Raw genomic sequence first — 13756 nt, 5'->3', positions numbered from 1 at the left:
CTGAGGGAGCTCTACTTAGCACACCCATTTTAAATCTACTTCTTTGTTAAAAATCTCACTAAATTCCTACTAAATAATGAAGCAAGCATAATAGTTAAAAACTTGGGTTTGAAACTAGCTAGAAAATACCCATACTACAGTATGCGTGCGCACTTACAATAGTAAAATACAATTGTTGACAAACAGTAAGTGCTTGATAAATGGTATCTAATACATTCAACGTCTTCCTCCTTTAAAAGTCTGCGTCTCTGTTAACGCCATTAGCTGCTAAAAAAATATGTGCTAAAGAAAGTTCCACAGATTTGCTCATATACTTAATCAAATATTCTTTTTTAATAAAATAAGCTCTCTGCTCCATGCTACACTGGATAAAAATAACCACTCACCACATGCCATGAAGCTCTGTAGGAACAGGAACTTTACCTTACTCACTTGTGCCCCCACTCAATACTGAAACAACAAATATTCACTGACTATATGCTAAACTTTAGATACAACACTTAAAAAATATAAATGTTCCAGCCTGAGCAAGAACAAGACCCTGTCTCTAAAAACAAAACAAACAAACAAACAAACAAAAAAAATAGCAGGTATTGTGGAGGGGACCTGTAGTCCCAGCTACTGGGGAGCCTGAGGCAAAAAGATCACTTGAGCCCAGGAGTTTGAGGTTGCTGTGAGCTATGATGCCACAGCACTCCACCAAAGGCAACAAAGTGAGACTCTGTGTCTAAAAAACTAAATAAATAAAAATCCTAAATTGTAGCACTTGTATTATAGAGAAAGAACAAAGGGAATGAAATTAACAAGAAACATACTTAAATTATATCAAATAATTAGAATTGCAATGGAAAGAATAAAATATAGAGCAAAATTTCTACCTCAACAAAAACTGAAGTAAAAAGGATTACATTTGACTCCCAATTACCAAGACCAAAAAACTCAGAAAAAGAAGAAATAAGTTTCCAAACACAGAAGATGTAGTAACAAAGAACAATAATCCCTGTAAGGAAACAAACAAAGGAGGTGGGCATTATGACTGACCCTAGCTGAGCACTCCAGGGAAAAGAGAATCTAGGCAGAAGTTGGCAAACACTGAGTTGAGCTTGAGTTACTGTTGAGCTGTGGTTGAGCAAGGCATCTAGAGTTCACAGGAGAAAGTAAAGAGGAGACAGCAGCACAGAGAGAGATGCCTGGAGATTTTCAAAGGGTCCCTCTCAGGTCTTCATTTGAATAGTAAAAAGCCCATGCAAGTGAGTAAAATACCGTAAGACCAGAGAAAGAAATAGAGAATAGTGCCATCATTCACACAGGGCTAGAAACCGGTACCTGTTCCTACCAGCCTAATTGGAAAAACTCTAATTCTGAGAATTAGATAGAATACCCAAAAAGGTCATATATCAGTAATGAGAAATAATTAGCATCAGACTAAAAAAAAGCAAAACATCATAAATGTAAGAAGTAAACAATCAAGCAATTTCCAAAGAAGTACATCCGAGAAAAAAAGCTCAAGAATACTTTTAGAATTAAATAACATTCAAGACACAAGACAAAATTCATAATTATTGCCATCTAATCAAAAATTACTAAGCATACAAAGAAGCAAGGAAACACAACCCATAATGAGGAAAATAATTATGAGGTGAACAATCAAAGCCAACCTAGAACTAACACAGATGCTAGGATTACCTGACAAGAACATTAAAACAGTTGTAACTGTATTCCATATGTTCAAAAAGCGGAGACATAAAAGATATTAAAAGACTAAAATTAAACATTTGAAGATGAAAAATATCTGAAATTAAAAAAAAACTTTCCCAGCACTTTGGGAGGCTGAGATGAGAGGATGACTTGAGGCCAAGGATTCAAGACCAGCCTAGGCAACATGGACAAACCCCCATTCTCACAAAAAAACTCAAATAAATTAGCTAGACATGGTGATACCTGCCTGCAATTCTAGCTACTGAGGAGGCTGAGGCAGAAGGATCCTTTGAGCACAAGAGTTTCAGGCTGCAGGTGTGAACTATGATCATGCCACTGTACTCCAGCTTGGGCAACAGAAAGAGACTCCATCTCTCAGGGGAAAAAAAAAAAAAAGGCCAGGCATGGTGGCTCACACCTGTAATCCTAACACTCTGGGAGGCCAAGGCAGGAGGACTGCTTGAGGTCAGGAGTTGGCGACCAACCTAAACAAAAGCAAGACCTCATCTCTACTAAAAGTAGAAAAAATTAGCTGGGCATGGTGATGCTTACCTGTGAACCTTCCAGCTACTTGGGAGGCAGGAGGACTGAGTGAGCCCAAGAGTTTGAGTTTGCAGTGAGCTAAGATGACATCACCATACTCTAGCCAGGGCACAGGGTGAGACCCTGTCTCAAAAAGTAAATAAATAAAAGGAAAAGAACCAATGATACACTGCTTAGAAAAAAGGCATTTTAAATATAAAGATGCAAACTAGTTAAAAGCAAAAGAATGAACTGAGTGTGTTGGCTCACACCTATACAGTCTCAGCTACTTGGAAGGCTGAGAGAAGAGGATAGCTTGAACCCAGGAGTTCAAGGCTGCAGTGAGCTATCATCATGCCACTGTACTCTAGGGCTGGGTACCAGAGAGAGATCAAGTCTCTTAAATAAGTAAAATTTAAATAACAATGGAAAAAGGAAAACAATAATCAAAAGAAAACTACAGCGCCTGTAGTCCCAGCTACTTGGGAGGCTGAGGCAAGGGAATCACCTAAGCCCAGAAGTTAGAGGTTGCTGTGAGTTGTGTGATGCCACAGCATTCTACCAAGGGCGATAAAGTGAGACTCTTGTCTCTACAAACAAAAAAAAAAAAAAAAAGAAAGAAAGAAAACTACAGTGGCGATTTTAATTATTAAACAAAGTAGACTTCAGACCAAAGAATATTATCAGAAATAAAAGAGGTCATTTCATAACAACAAAAGTACTGATTAATCAGTAACGATCCCAAACATTTATTTTCCTAATAACAGAATGTTAAAAATACATAAGGCATAAACTAATAGAAGTGCAAGAAGAAACAGACAAATCTCCAATTATTATTGGAGGCTTTAATACACCTCTCTCAATAACTGATGCAATGAGCAGACAGAAAATAAGAAAAAAATACAGAAAACTTGAATAACACTATAGATCAATTTGACCTAATAGCTACCAAATAGAAGACACATTCCTTGTAAACACACATGAAACATTTTAAAAACAGACCATATTATGGGTCATAAAACAAGTTATCAATTTTGAAAGAATTCAAATCATAGAAAGTATGTTTTCTGAAAGTAATTAACATAGAAATCAATAATAGAAAAATGTCTAGGAAAATCTCCAAATAACTGAAAACTAAATTACATACTTATAAGTAACCAATGGGTCAGAGAAAAAAATCAAAAGTAGAAAATATTTTGAAATTAATGAAAATGAAAAATACATCAAAATATATAGGATATCCCCAAAGCAGCAGTTGGGAGGAAATTTATAGCACTATAAGCCTTTATTAAACAATAAAATGGACCTCAAATAAATTACCTCACTTCCACCAAAAGGCATATTTTTTGACAAATCCAACTTCCAATCCTAATAAAAACCCTCCATAAACTAACATATGAAAGGGACTTCTTCATCTTGATAAAGGGCAACTACAAAAAAAAAAAAAAAAATCACCTGCATTTAACATATACTTAATGGTAAAAGACTAAACACATCTCTCCTGAATCAGAAACCAGAAAAGGATGCCCATGCTCATTTCTTTTCAAAATTATATTAGAGATTCGGGCCAGCATGGTCAGTTAAGGAAAAGAAAAGACATCCAGACTGGAAAGAAAGAAATAGGCTCAGCACCCATAGCATACTGAGTAGGACGCCGGCCACATAGACCAAGACTGGTGGGTCGGTGCCTGGCCCGGGCCAGCTAAACAACAATGACACCTGCAACAAAAAATAGCTGGGCATTGTAGCGGGCACCTGTAGTCCCAGCTACTCAGGAGGCTGAAGCAAGAGAATTGCATAAGCTCAAGAGTTTGTGGTTGCTGTGAGCTGTGACGCCATAGCACTTTACTGAGGGCAACATAGTAAGACTCTGTCTCAAAAACCAAAAAACAAGAAAGAAAGAAAGAAAACTATCCTTATTCACAAACAACATAATTATAATCTATAAAACAGCTTGTAGAACTCATTAGTGAATTTAGCATATTTAGCGAGGTTGCAGGATATAAGATCAATATACAAAACTCAATTGTTTTCCTATATGCTAATAAGAAAATTATTTTAAATACCATTTACAATAACATCAAAAAATACATAATACTTATAGACAAATCTCCTTTTTTTTTTTTTGTAGAGACAGAGTTTCACTTTATTGCCCTCGGTAGAGTGCCGTGGCGTCACACAGCTCACAGCAACCTCCAGCTCCTGGGCTTAGGTGATTCTCCTGCCTCAGCCTCCCGAGTAGCTGGGACTACAGGCACCCGCCACAACCCCTGGCTATTTTTTTGTTGCAGTTTGGCTGGGGCTAGGTTTGAACCCGCCACTCTCAGTATATGGGGCCGGCGCCCTGCTCACTGAGCCACAGGTGCCGCCCTAGACAAATCTCCTTTAAAAAAGAAAGACCTATACATGGCTGAGAGAAATTACTGACCTAAAAAAACTAAAAATATACCACATTCACGGGTCAAGTCCAAAGCATCAACATTGTTAAGATGTCAGTCTTTCCAAATTAATATATAGAATTAATGCAATCTCAATCAAAATGTCAACAGGCCTTCTTTTGAATTAAATACACTGGACTTCATAAAAATTTAAAACATTTGTTCTTTAAAAGACACTGAAATGAATGAAAAGCCATGGATTGAAAGAAAATATTTGCAATGCATATATCTGAAAAAAAACTTCTATACAGAATATATAACGAACTCTCAAACTTAATAAGAAAACAACCTGATTTAAAAGTTGGGCAACAATTTAAAAAGAACTTCACCAATGAAGATATATGAATGGCAAATAAGCACATTAAAAGAAGTTTAACATCACTAGTTATTAAAGAAATGCAAATTAGCTACAAAGTTATATTACTACACATCAACTAGAATGCCTAAAATTAAAAATTAAAAGACTAACTGGTTACGAATATGGAGAAACTAGAACTCGTATGCAGTGCTCTGTGAATATAAAATGATATAATTACTGTAGGAAAAAGTCCGGTAACTTTTCAAAGCAGGTAAACATGTAAGGTAAAAAGTAAAAGAAAAAGTAAATCACTTTGATCTATCAATTCCATTTCTATTCACCAAGGGAAATGAACATAGTATGTCTTCATAAGGACTTAACATGAATGTTGACAGCAGTTTTATTTATACTTGCCCCAAACTGAAAATAATCCAAGTGTTCATCAGCAGGTAACGGGATAAACAAATGATGGTTTGCCTACACAATGGAATACTACTGAACAATAAAAAGAAATGAACTATTGATAAATGTAACAATATGCATGAATATAAAAATAATTATACCTATTGAAAGAAGCCAGACCGCTCCCATGAAAAAAAAGGTACATACTGTATTGTAGAAAATTTAAAAAAATCTACAGAGAAAGCAGATTATTGATTGCTGGGGCTTGAGTAAAGGTTGTGGCTGAGAATGGGTGAATATTATAAAGAGGCAAGGGGAAACTTTGAGGTTGGGAGATACCTTGACTGTGATAAAGGTTTAAGATTATATTCATACGTCAAAACATCAAATTATACACATTAAATGAGTATAATTTATTAGATGATAATTATACCTCAATGAAACTATTATATTATAAATCAAAACATCAAAAACATATGACTCCAAAGATTTTGGCTCAATCTGACCAAAGAATCAAATTTTCATCAACCAGGAATTAGAAGACTATAAAATATGCAAATTTTGAAGCCAAGATTGCAAACTTTCCTTCCGAAAATTCAGTTTTTAAAATGTTAAGTTTGAAATGTCTATCAGATATCCAACTGGAGATACCATCCAGGCCAGTGGATATAAATCTAAAGTTCAGAAAGAAGTCTGGACTGATGATATAAATTTGGGAGTGTTCAACATATAAAAGGAATGCAAATTTAAAGTCATCTGTGCCTGCATGAAGCAGATACTGCTCAATGAAAGTGGACTGAATCAAAGTGCTAATATTACTTACTTCATCTTAACAAAAACCTTATGAAGTAGGAATTATTATGCTCATTTTATAAAGAAACAGAGGCTTAAAGGTTAACATAACTTGTCCAAGGTCACATGGCTAACACCTGTATTTGAGGTTTATAACAAGCTATCAGAAACAAAGATAATATGAAATTATTAGCAATGTTGTCCCCAGGCAGAAAATAATATTAGAGTCACACATAATAAAGTAGCCAAAGATTTAATAAACCTAAAAAAAAAAAAAAAATCCCCAAATCCGTAACTACATGTTAGTGACTTCTCTTAAATTTTACATGTATTAATATCAATGTCATTTACAAGTTAAAGAGATTAAAATCTGTGTTACTCAACTACTAAATTTGTGTCATTTTAAATTTTCTAGAAGGAAAAAGCAGAATATTTTAAGATGGTTATGTCAGCTCAAGTAAGAAACTGAAAGACCTGCATAGAAGTTTAATGAGAAAGAACTTGAACTAGAATCAAAACAGCTGTAAAAACTACATTACAGCCTGCCAGAGGCAAAAAAACAAATTCTATGTTGGCCTTTAAGGAAATGAACTACTAGGTACAATATCAGAAGTTCCTAGTCTAGGAAAATGTCATTTAAATTTCAAGGAAATATGTTTCTTGAATCCTAATTCTAACCTTTAAAAAAAAAAAAGGAAACTTAGAAAGGTTAAAATGCTACGTCAAATGCTACAACAAAGATATAAAATTGATGATATAAAAGGCTATTCTTTGTCATAAAAAAATTGCTGTGTTTATAATAAATGCCTCATTCAGGTATAATGGATACAAGATTTATTAGAGATTTTTTTCATTAAATACTATTACTCTGCCCACTGAAGTTCATTATAAACTATAAAATTAACAAATCTACTTATCTTGACTTACATAAAACTTTGACTTATTGAAGATCTTTAACATGCCTCAACAAACAGGTTCAATTTAATTCTAGTTCCTTGCCTCTTACTGTATTAAATTAAAAATAAAGATAATAGTTTAATAATTTTTTTAAAGCCTGATATCCTGAATTGGTCACAAGCAGACCAACTTCTATCAACTTTTCAAGAAAGAACAAAAAAGACCATAATATAGGATTGACAATCACATCTCTATGTCTCATGAAAGATTTAGGAGAGCGGAGTCTCCTTAACTGAAGTTAAAGTGGTCAGTACATCACCAACAAATTGGACTTTCTAATTTTTGTTTACAAAAGCTGAGTTACAGTCATCTTGACCATGTTTGAGGAAGGTGAAGGAACCAATTTATTTTCACAATCACCAGCTTAGTTTTCAAAAAATCCATTAGGATCACCAAAGAGTGTCAGAAGGACTCTAAGAATTTCACTAACTCAATGACGTAACACACTGAAAAGTTCGATGTACAGCAGACACCAACATCTACCCAGCTGATGCAATTTATCATCAAGATGTAAGAATTCTATATTCAATTTGTTCCATTTTGCTCCACTCCTACATTTTTGCAGGTTGCTGTCTGCTATCAGTTCTTACCTAAATTATTGTTGTAGTCTCTTAACCTATGCTTACGTGGCCCGTCCATTCTCCACTTAGTAGCCAGAACAATCTAAGTACAAAGGTTAAGTTCAAACTTCTACTAGGGACTTTCTGAGTCCCTTTATGATCTACCTATCCTGTTCTTGTTTTCCAGGCTTGCTTTTCCCTCGACTATACCCACTCCTACCCAGTATACAAACACCAAGACTGCATGTTCTCTCATACGTACACACCATACTTAAAACATACTCAGCTATCTATAGTCCCCCCAAACCAATGGCTACCCTGAATGGCACTTGCTCCTTTCTCTAGCTGGGTAGTTCTTCCCACCCCCATCTCTTTTCTTGCTAACTTGGACTCATCCTAAAGTCTCATTTTAAATGCCATGTCCTCGGTGATACCTTCTTTGTCCAATTTTTTCTTGCCTAGTTCCATTATACCCTGCATTTAGCTTCCACATAGCAATTCTCACTGTAAATCACTATGGATCTAACTTTCTGTCCTGACATAAGCCACCTGAGGGTAGAGGATGGTATCTTACTACTATCATGTCCTTAGCATCTAGCTCAGTGCCTAATCCACAACAGAAACTGAACAAATTTATGGAGTGAATGAACGTATTGTGCAAAGTATTTCATTCAGAGAGGGGACACAGTAGTTTTGAATTGAAAACCTTTATAACATACCTGTCTTTCCAATTCTTGTCCTGTTATGCCAGCCTCTACATGAGCTGTCAGATTATTCTCATCAACCCAAAGAATTCGATTCTGTTGCAAAGGAAGAAAGAGATCTTCATGAAATATTGACATTTTCTCAGGAAATGTAACTTACTAATTCAAAACAACACATGACAAGTTAGTAATTAAGCAAGTAGTTTCCTCCAACTCACACTGGAAACCAGCTCCACTTATTCCTGTTTATACAACATGACAGACACAGTAACAAAGGCAGTACATTATACAGGGGTTGGTTTAAAATGGCTCACGTCTATAATCCTAGCACTTTGAAGGCTGAGGTGGGAGAATTGCTCGAGGTCAGAAGTTGGGGACTAGCCTGGGCAACATAGTAAGATCCTACCTATCTCTACCAAAAATTTTAAAAATTACTAAGGTGTGGTGACATGCGCCTGTAGTCCCAGCTACTCAGGAGGCTGAGGCAGGAAAATATGTAAACCCAGGAGTTTGATGTTACAGTTAGCCTAGAAGTTTGAAGTTACAGTAAGCTATGATGACACCACTGCACTCTACCTAGGCAACAGAGCAAAATCCTATCTCAAAAAAAAACAATAAAAAAATAAAAAACAAAACAAAAAAATCCCATGAATTCTGTCTTTATTCAAGTATTAATTTGAATTAAACTCCATCTTTTTCCTTAGGCAAATTATTTAACTGTCTAACCTTATTGTTTCCTCATTTGTAAAATGTAGATAGAAATACTACTACTCAAAGAGTTACTATAAGAATTAGATGAGATACTACATATAAAAAATGAGCATATAGAGGTCCTGGAATTCTACATATGTTATCTGCACTATTGTTAAAATAACAATCACATCTAATTTAAGAATATTAGAAAATGACCATGAGATTAGGGGGAAAAAACATGCAAAGACATTTGAAAACAGCAAATGGCATCAGCCTTGTTTTATTTTCAATCCAAAATAGGACCAGGAACCCCACGTAGATAACAAAGCATGTCCCTGCCTCACGCTCAGAAGAAGGAACTGAGTATCACCTGGCTCAACTTACCACATATATGACTCCAATAAAAAACTACGTTTAATATTCTTATTGGACCTAATTGTTATGTATATATGAATCTTTATGAATTATTTTCTACTATTAAGAACAAATTTCTTTCCCCTTCTATTTGGCTGAGCAATCAGATAATATATAGAATCGTCTATTTTTTGTTAAATAATGCTGACATTTTGTTTGTTTATTTATTTATTTATTTATTTAGAAACACAGTCTCACTGGGTTTCCCAGGGTAGAGCGCCGTGGTATCAGCCTAGTTCACATTCAAACTCCTGGGCTCAAGCAATCCTCCTGCGTCAGCCTCCGAGTAGCTGGGATTACAGGCGCCCGCCACAATGACCAGTTAATTTGTCTAATTTTATTTATTTATTTATTTATTTATTTATTTATTTATTTATTTATTTATTTTTAGTAGAGATGGGGTCTCACTTTGCTCAGGATGGTCTCAAACTCCTAAGCTCAAAGATCCTCCTGCCGTGGCCTCCTAGAATGCTAGGATTATAGGTGTGACCCACTTCTCCTAGCCAGAATCTTATTCTAGATTTCAGGAAGCTTTTTTTTATACTTTGAAATGTTCAACTTCATGGCAATAACTAATGCAGGTAAGTCTAGTTAGAAAAAGGAAAGAACAAAAAAAAAATTTTTTTTTAAAGAAACAGAACAAAAGAGACAACAGAAATGTAGCAGTTGCTGTCTAAACGGCAAATTTAAACAAGCAGGTGTATAAATAACTGTACTACTTAATTCATACGGTTATGACAAACATGAAATGAGACATGGTCATGAATGTAATTTTTATTCTGTTATATAAAATTTACATTTGTACTCTCACTATAAGACAATAGTAATTTCAGTATAACTATGGTATAATCAGACTTGATTCTATGGCAAGTTAAAAGAAAACATAAAAATGTAGAATGAAAAGACAAAGAATTTATCAATCTAATGGTACCTTATAATTTAATATATATCTTCTCCACCCCCCCAATAGACTAGCTCTCAAGGCAATTATATACTTATGCTAAATACGTACCTTGTACCTATCAAGGGTTCAAATACATATTTTTGGTAGAAAAAAAAATAAAGGAGGCAAGAACAAAATCATCTTTATGGGTGCTCACAGAAAAACCTAAAGAAAATGTATAGGCTAATCTACTGCATCCAGTAAATACAAACTAACCCAAGTTAACAGTAAGACAAACACAATAGGCTAACAGGCCTTAGTATTATCACATATATTTAAGTAGAAAACTGTTATCAATGTAACTCCCATCATATTTCTACATATTATATCAGAAGCACACTGTACAAAATCATGCAGACATGACTTCAATGCAAATCACAGTTACAAGTAGCCCTAACCCACCATAACACTTGAGAGAGCTCAAGGTTAAAGGCGGTAAATACACAAGGTTTCTCTGCAAAATAAATGGTTGGAAGCCTAACATTTAAAATTCTGCCACAGAATTTTAAGCATCTGCTTAGTGTTAAACGATTTTTACTTATATTATCTCTTTGAAACTGAAATAATAACCTTGTACAGTGTTACTGCCTCGATTTTACCTATGAACAGATTGAGTGGTAAATTTGCACATAGTAGAGGCAGAAATTCAAACACATTCCACAGCTATTCCAGAATAGGATATTCTTAAACTATTTTGTGGGGAAATTCTTAAACTCTAGGATAAGGAAAAAAGTTAATGGAGAACTTTAAAGTCAAATAACCAGGCAGTTACCATCTGAACTGACTGATCAATTTTAGCATCACTAAAATTAGGATGAACAGCTATCATGCACCTCCCCTCTGATGTTACATGACATTAAAAAAAAAAACACATCACCATCCATTAAGTATTCTTGCTTTTAATTTTTTGTTTGTTTGTTTATTTATTTTCTTTGTTTTGAGACAGAGTCTCAAACTGTCGCCCTGGGTAGAGTGCCATGGCGTGACAGCTCATAGCAACCTCTCAGGTACTTGGGCTTAAGCCTCCCAAGTACCTGAGACTACAGGCACCCACGACAATGCCTGGCTATTTTGTTGTTGTTGTTATAGTTGTCATTGTTGTTTTAGCTGACCCAGACTAGGTTCGAACCTGCCAGCCTCAGTGTATGTGACCTGCACCCTACCCACTGAGATACAGGTGCCATCCTCTTGCTTTTAAAGGAAAAAAAAAAAAAAAAAGAAAAGGCCAGGAGTAGTATCCCTAGAATCCTAGCATTCCATTCCAGGAAGCAGAGGCAGTAGGATCACTTGAGCTCAAGAGTTCGAGACTAGCCTGATCAAGAGCAAGAGCTCTACAGGCGATTGCACTAATGTACACAGCTATGATTTAACAATTAAAAAAAAAAAAGAAGGAAAAAAAAGAGCAAGACCTCTACTAACAATAGAAAAAATTAGCTGAAAGTGGTGGTGTGTGTCTGTAGTACCAGCTATTCAGGAGGCTGAGGCAGAAGGATCACTTAAGCCCAGGAATTTCAGGTTACACTGAGTTGGGCTGATGCCAGGATACTCTAGCCTAATAACACAGTGAGACTCTGCCTCAAGGGGAAAAAAAGGAAGTAACATCTACGTGCCTGAATCTAACCAGCGTGTATACACACACCTAACTTCCAGTTTAGAGGGCATTCAGGGGTTGAAGAGTTAAATGACAAGAAGCAGCACCAGTAAATAAATTCAAAATATGACATTCTACACTACAAATAACCTAGTTTTTTCGAAGATGAGTAACATTCAAAAAAAAAAAAGAAGAGGAAGCTTTCAGATAAAGTGAAATTTAACAGAAACAACCAAAAGCTAACATGAGCCTTATCTGAATCCTAATTTGAACAAATGAACTGTAAAGACAAGACATATTTGAGACTGAAAATATGATGTGTACTAAATATAAGTTAATTTAAGAAATTACTTTCAGGCTGGTTATAATTGCTCATGCCTGTAATACCAGCACTCTGGGAGGCTGAGATGTGTGGATTATTTGAACTCAGAATTCGAGACCAGCCTGAGCAAAAGCAACATCTCTACTAAAAATAAAAAAATTAGCCAGGCATTATGGTAAGCTCCTGTAGTCCCACCTACTCAGGAGGCTAGGCAAGAGGACTGCTTGAGCCCACGGGTTTGAGTTTGCTGTGATGCCACAGCACTCTACCCAAGGTGACAATGAGACTTGGTCTCAAAAAAAAAAAAAAAAAAGAAAGAAAAGAAGAGGCCAGGCGCAGTGCCTCATGCCTATAATCCTAGCACTCTGAGAGGCTGAGGCAGGTGGATTGGTTGAGCTCACTAAGTTCAAGACTAGCCTGAGCAAAAGCAAGACCCCATCTCTATTGAGGAGGATCACTTGAGCCCAAGAGTTGGAGGTTGCTGTGAGCTATGTAACAAGAGAATAGGAGAGGAGAGGGGAGGGGAGGGAGAGAAAAGAGAAAGAGCAAAGAGAAGAAAAAAAGAAGAAAAGAAATTACTTTTGATTTTGCCAGGAATGATAATAACATAGCAGTTAAGTGAAAAAATGCCCTTTCTTAAAGAGAGAGAAATATTTAGGTACAAAGTAGCATACTATCAAGATTTGCTTTAAAAATCCTGCAAGAAAAAAAGAAAGGTAAAGCAGGTATGACAAAATACTTAAATCTAAAGAATGGATAAACCATTCTCTCTACTTTGGTGTCTAAAGAAATTTGAAATTGAAAAGTTAAAAAATTATATTTTGGCAGTACCTGTAGCTCAGTGGGTAGGGCACCAGCCACATACACCCAGGCTGGTGGGTTTGAATCTGGCTGGGCCAGCTAAACAAACTGCAACAAAAAAAAAAAAAAAAAAGAAGAAGAAGAAGAAAGAAAGAAAAAATAGCTGGGCGTTGTGGCGGGTGCCTATAATCCCAGCCACTTGGGAGGCTGAGGCAAGAGAATAGCTTAAGCCCAAGAGTTTGAGGTTGCTGTGAGCTGCAATGCCAAGGCACTCTACCGAGGGTGACATAATTAAGACTCTGTCTCAGAAAAAAAAATACTATATTTTCATGAAGGAATACACTGTATTGCTGACTAAATGAAGATAAAGCCCATAAATTAAAACTTAACATGGCACAATCTTCAACTCTTAGACCACAATGAGCCAAAACTTCAGAAAGCAATCCTATCATTAAAATCAATTAGCTATCCAAGCAAAAATGTAAATTTGAGGGAAAGGTAAATTTTGGAGATTCAAGTTAACCTTAACTAATAATACCTATTCTGTTTTTTAAAAACACAAGCCAGGTCATTTGGTGGGTCAATATTCCACTCTATGCTTCTCAAAGTATCAATTTCACG

At 35.6% G+C, this 13756-nt stretch overlaps 1 protein-coding gene across 1 annotated transcript in view; it reads right to left on the bottom strand.

Moving 5' to 3' along the window:
* AGPS (alkylglycerone phosphate synthase) overlaps positions 1–13756 on the bottom strand; it is a 145347-nt gene that overhangs the window by 90018 nt on the left and 41573 nt on the right. The window contains exon 8 of the mRNA XM_053597450.1: positions 8387–8467. Coding sequence (XP_053453425.1) covers positions 8387–8467 — 81 coding nt within the window. The remainder of the gene's footprint in view (positions 1–8386; positions 8468–13756) is intronic.

This window comes from Nycticebus coucang, chromosome 7 (assembly GCF_027406575.1).
Source record: "Nycticebus coucang isolate mNycCou1 chromosome 7, mNycCou1.pri, whole genome shotgun sequence".
Lineage (NCBI taxonomy): Eukaryota > Metazoa > Chordata > Mammalia > Primates > Lorisidae > Nycticebus > Nycticebus coucang.
The sequence above is the reverse complement of the archived record's forward strand: the minus strand, read 5'-3'. Positions and strand labels throughout refer to the sequence as shown.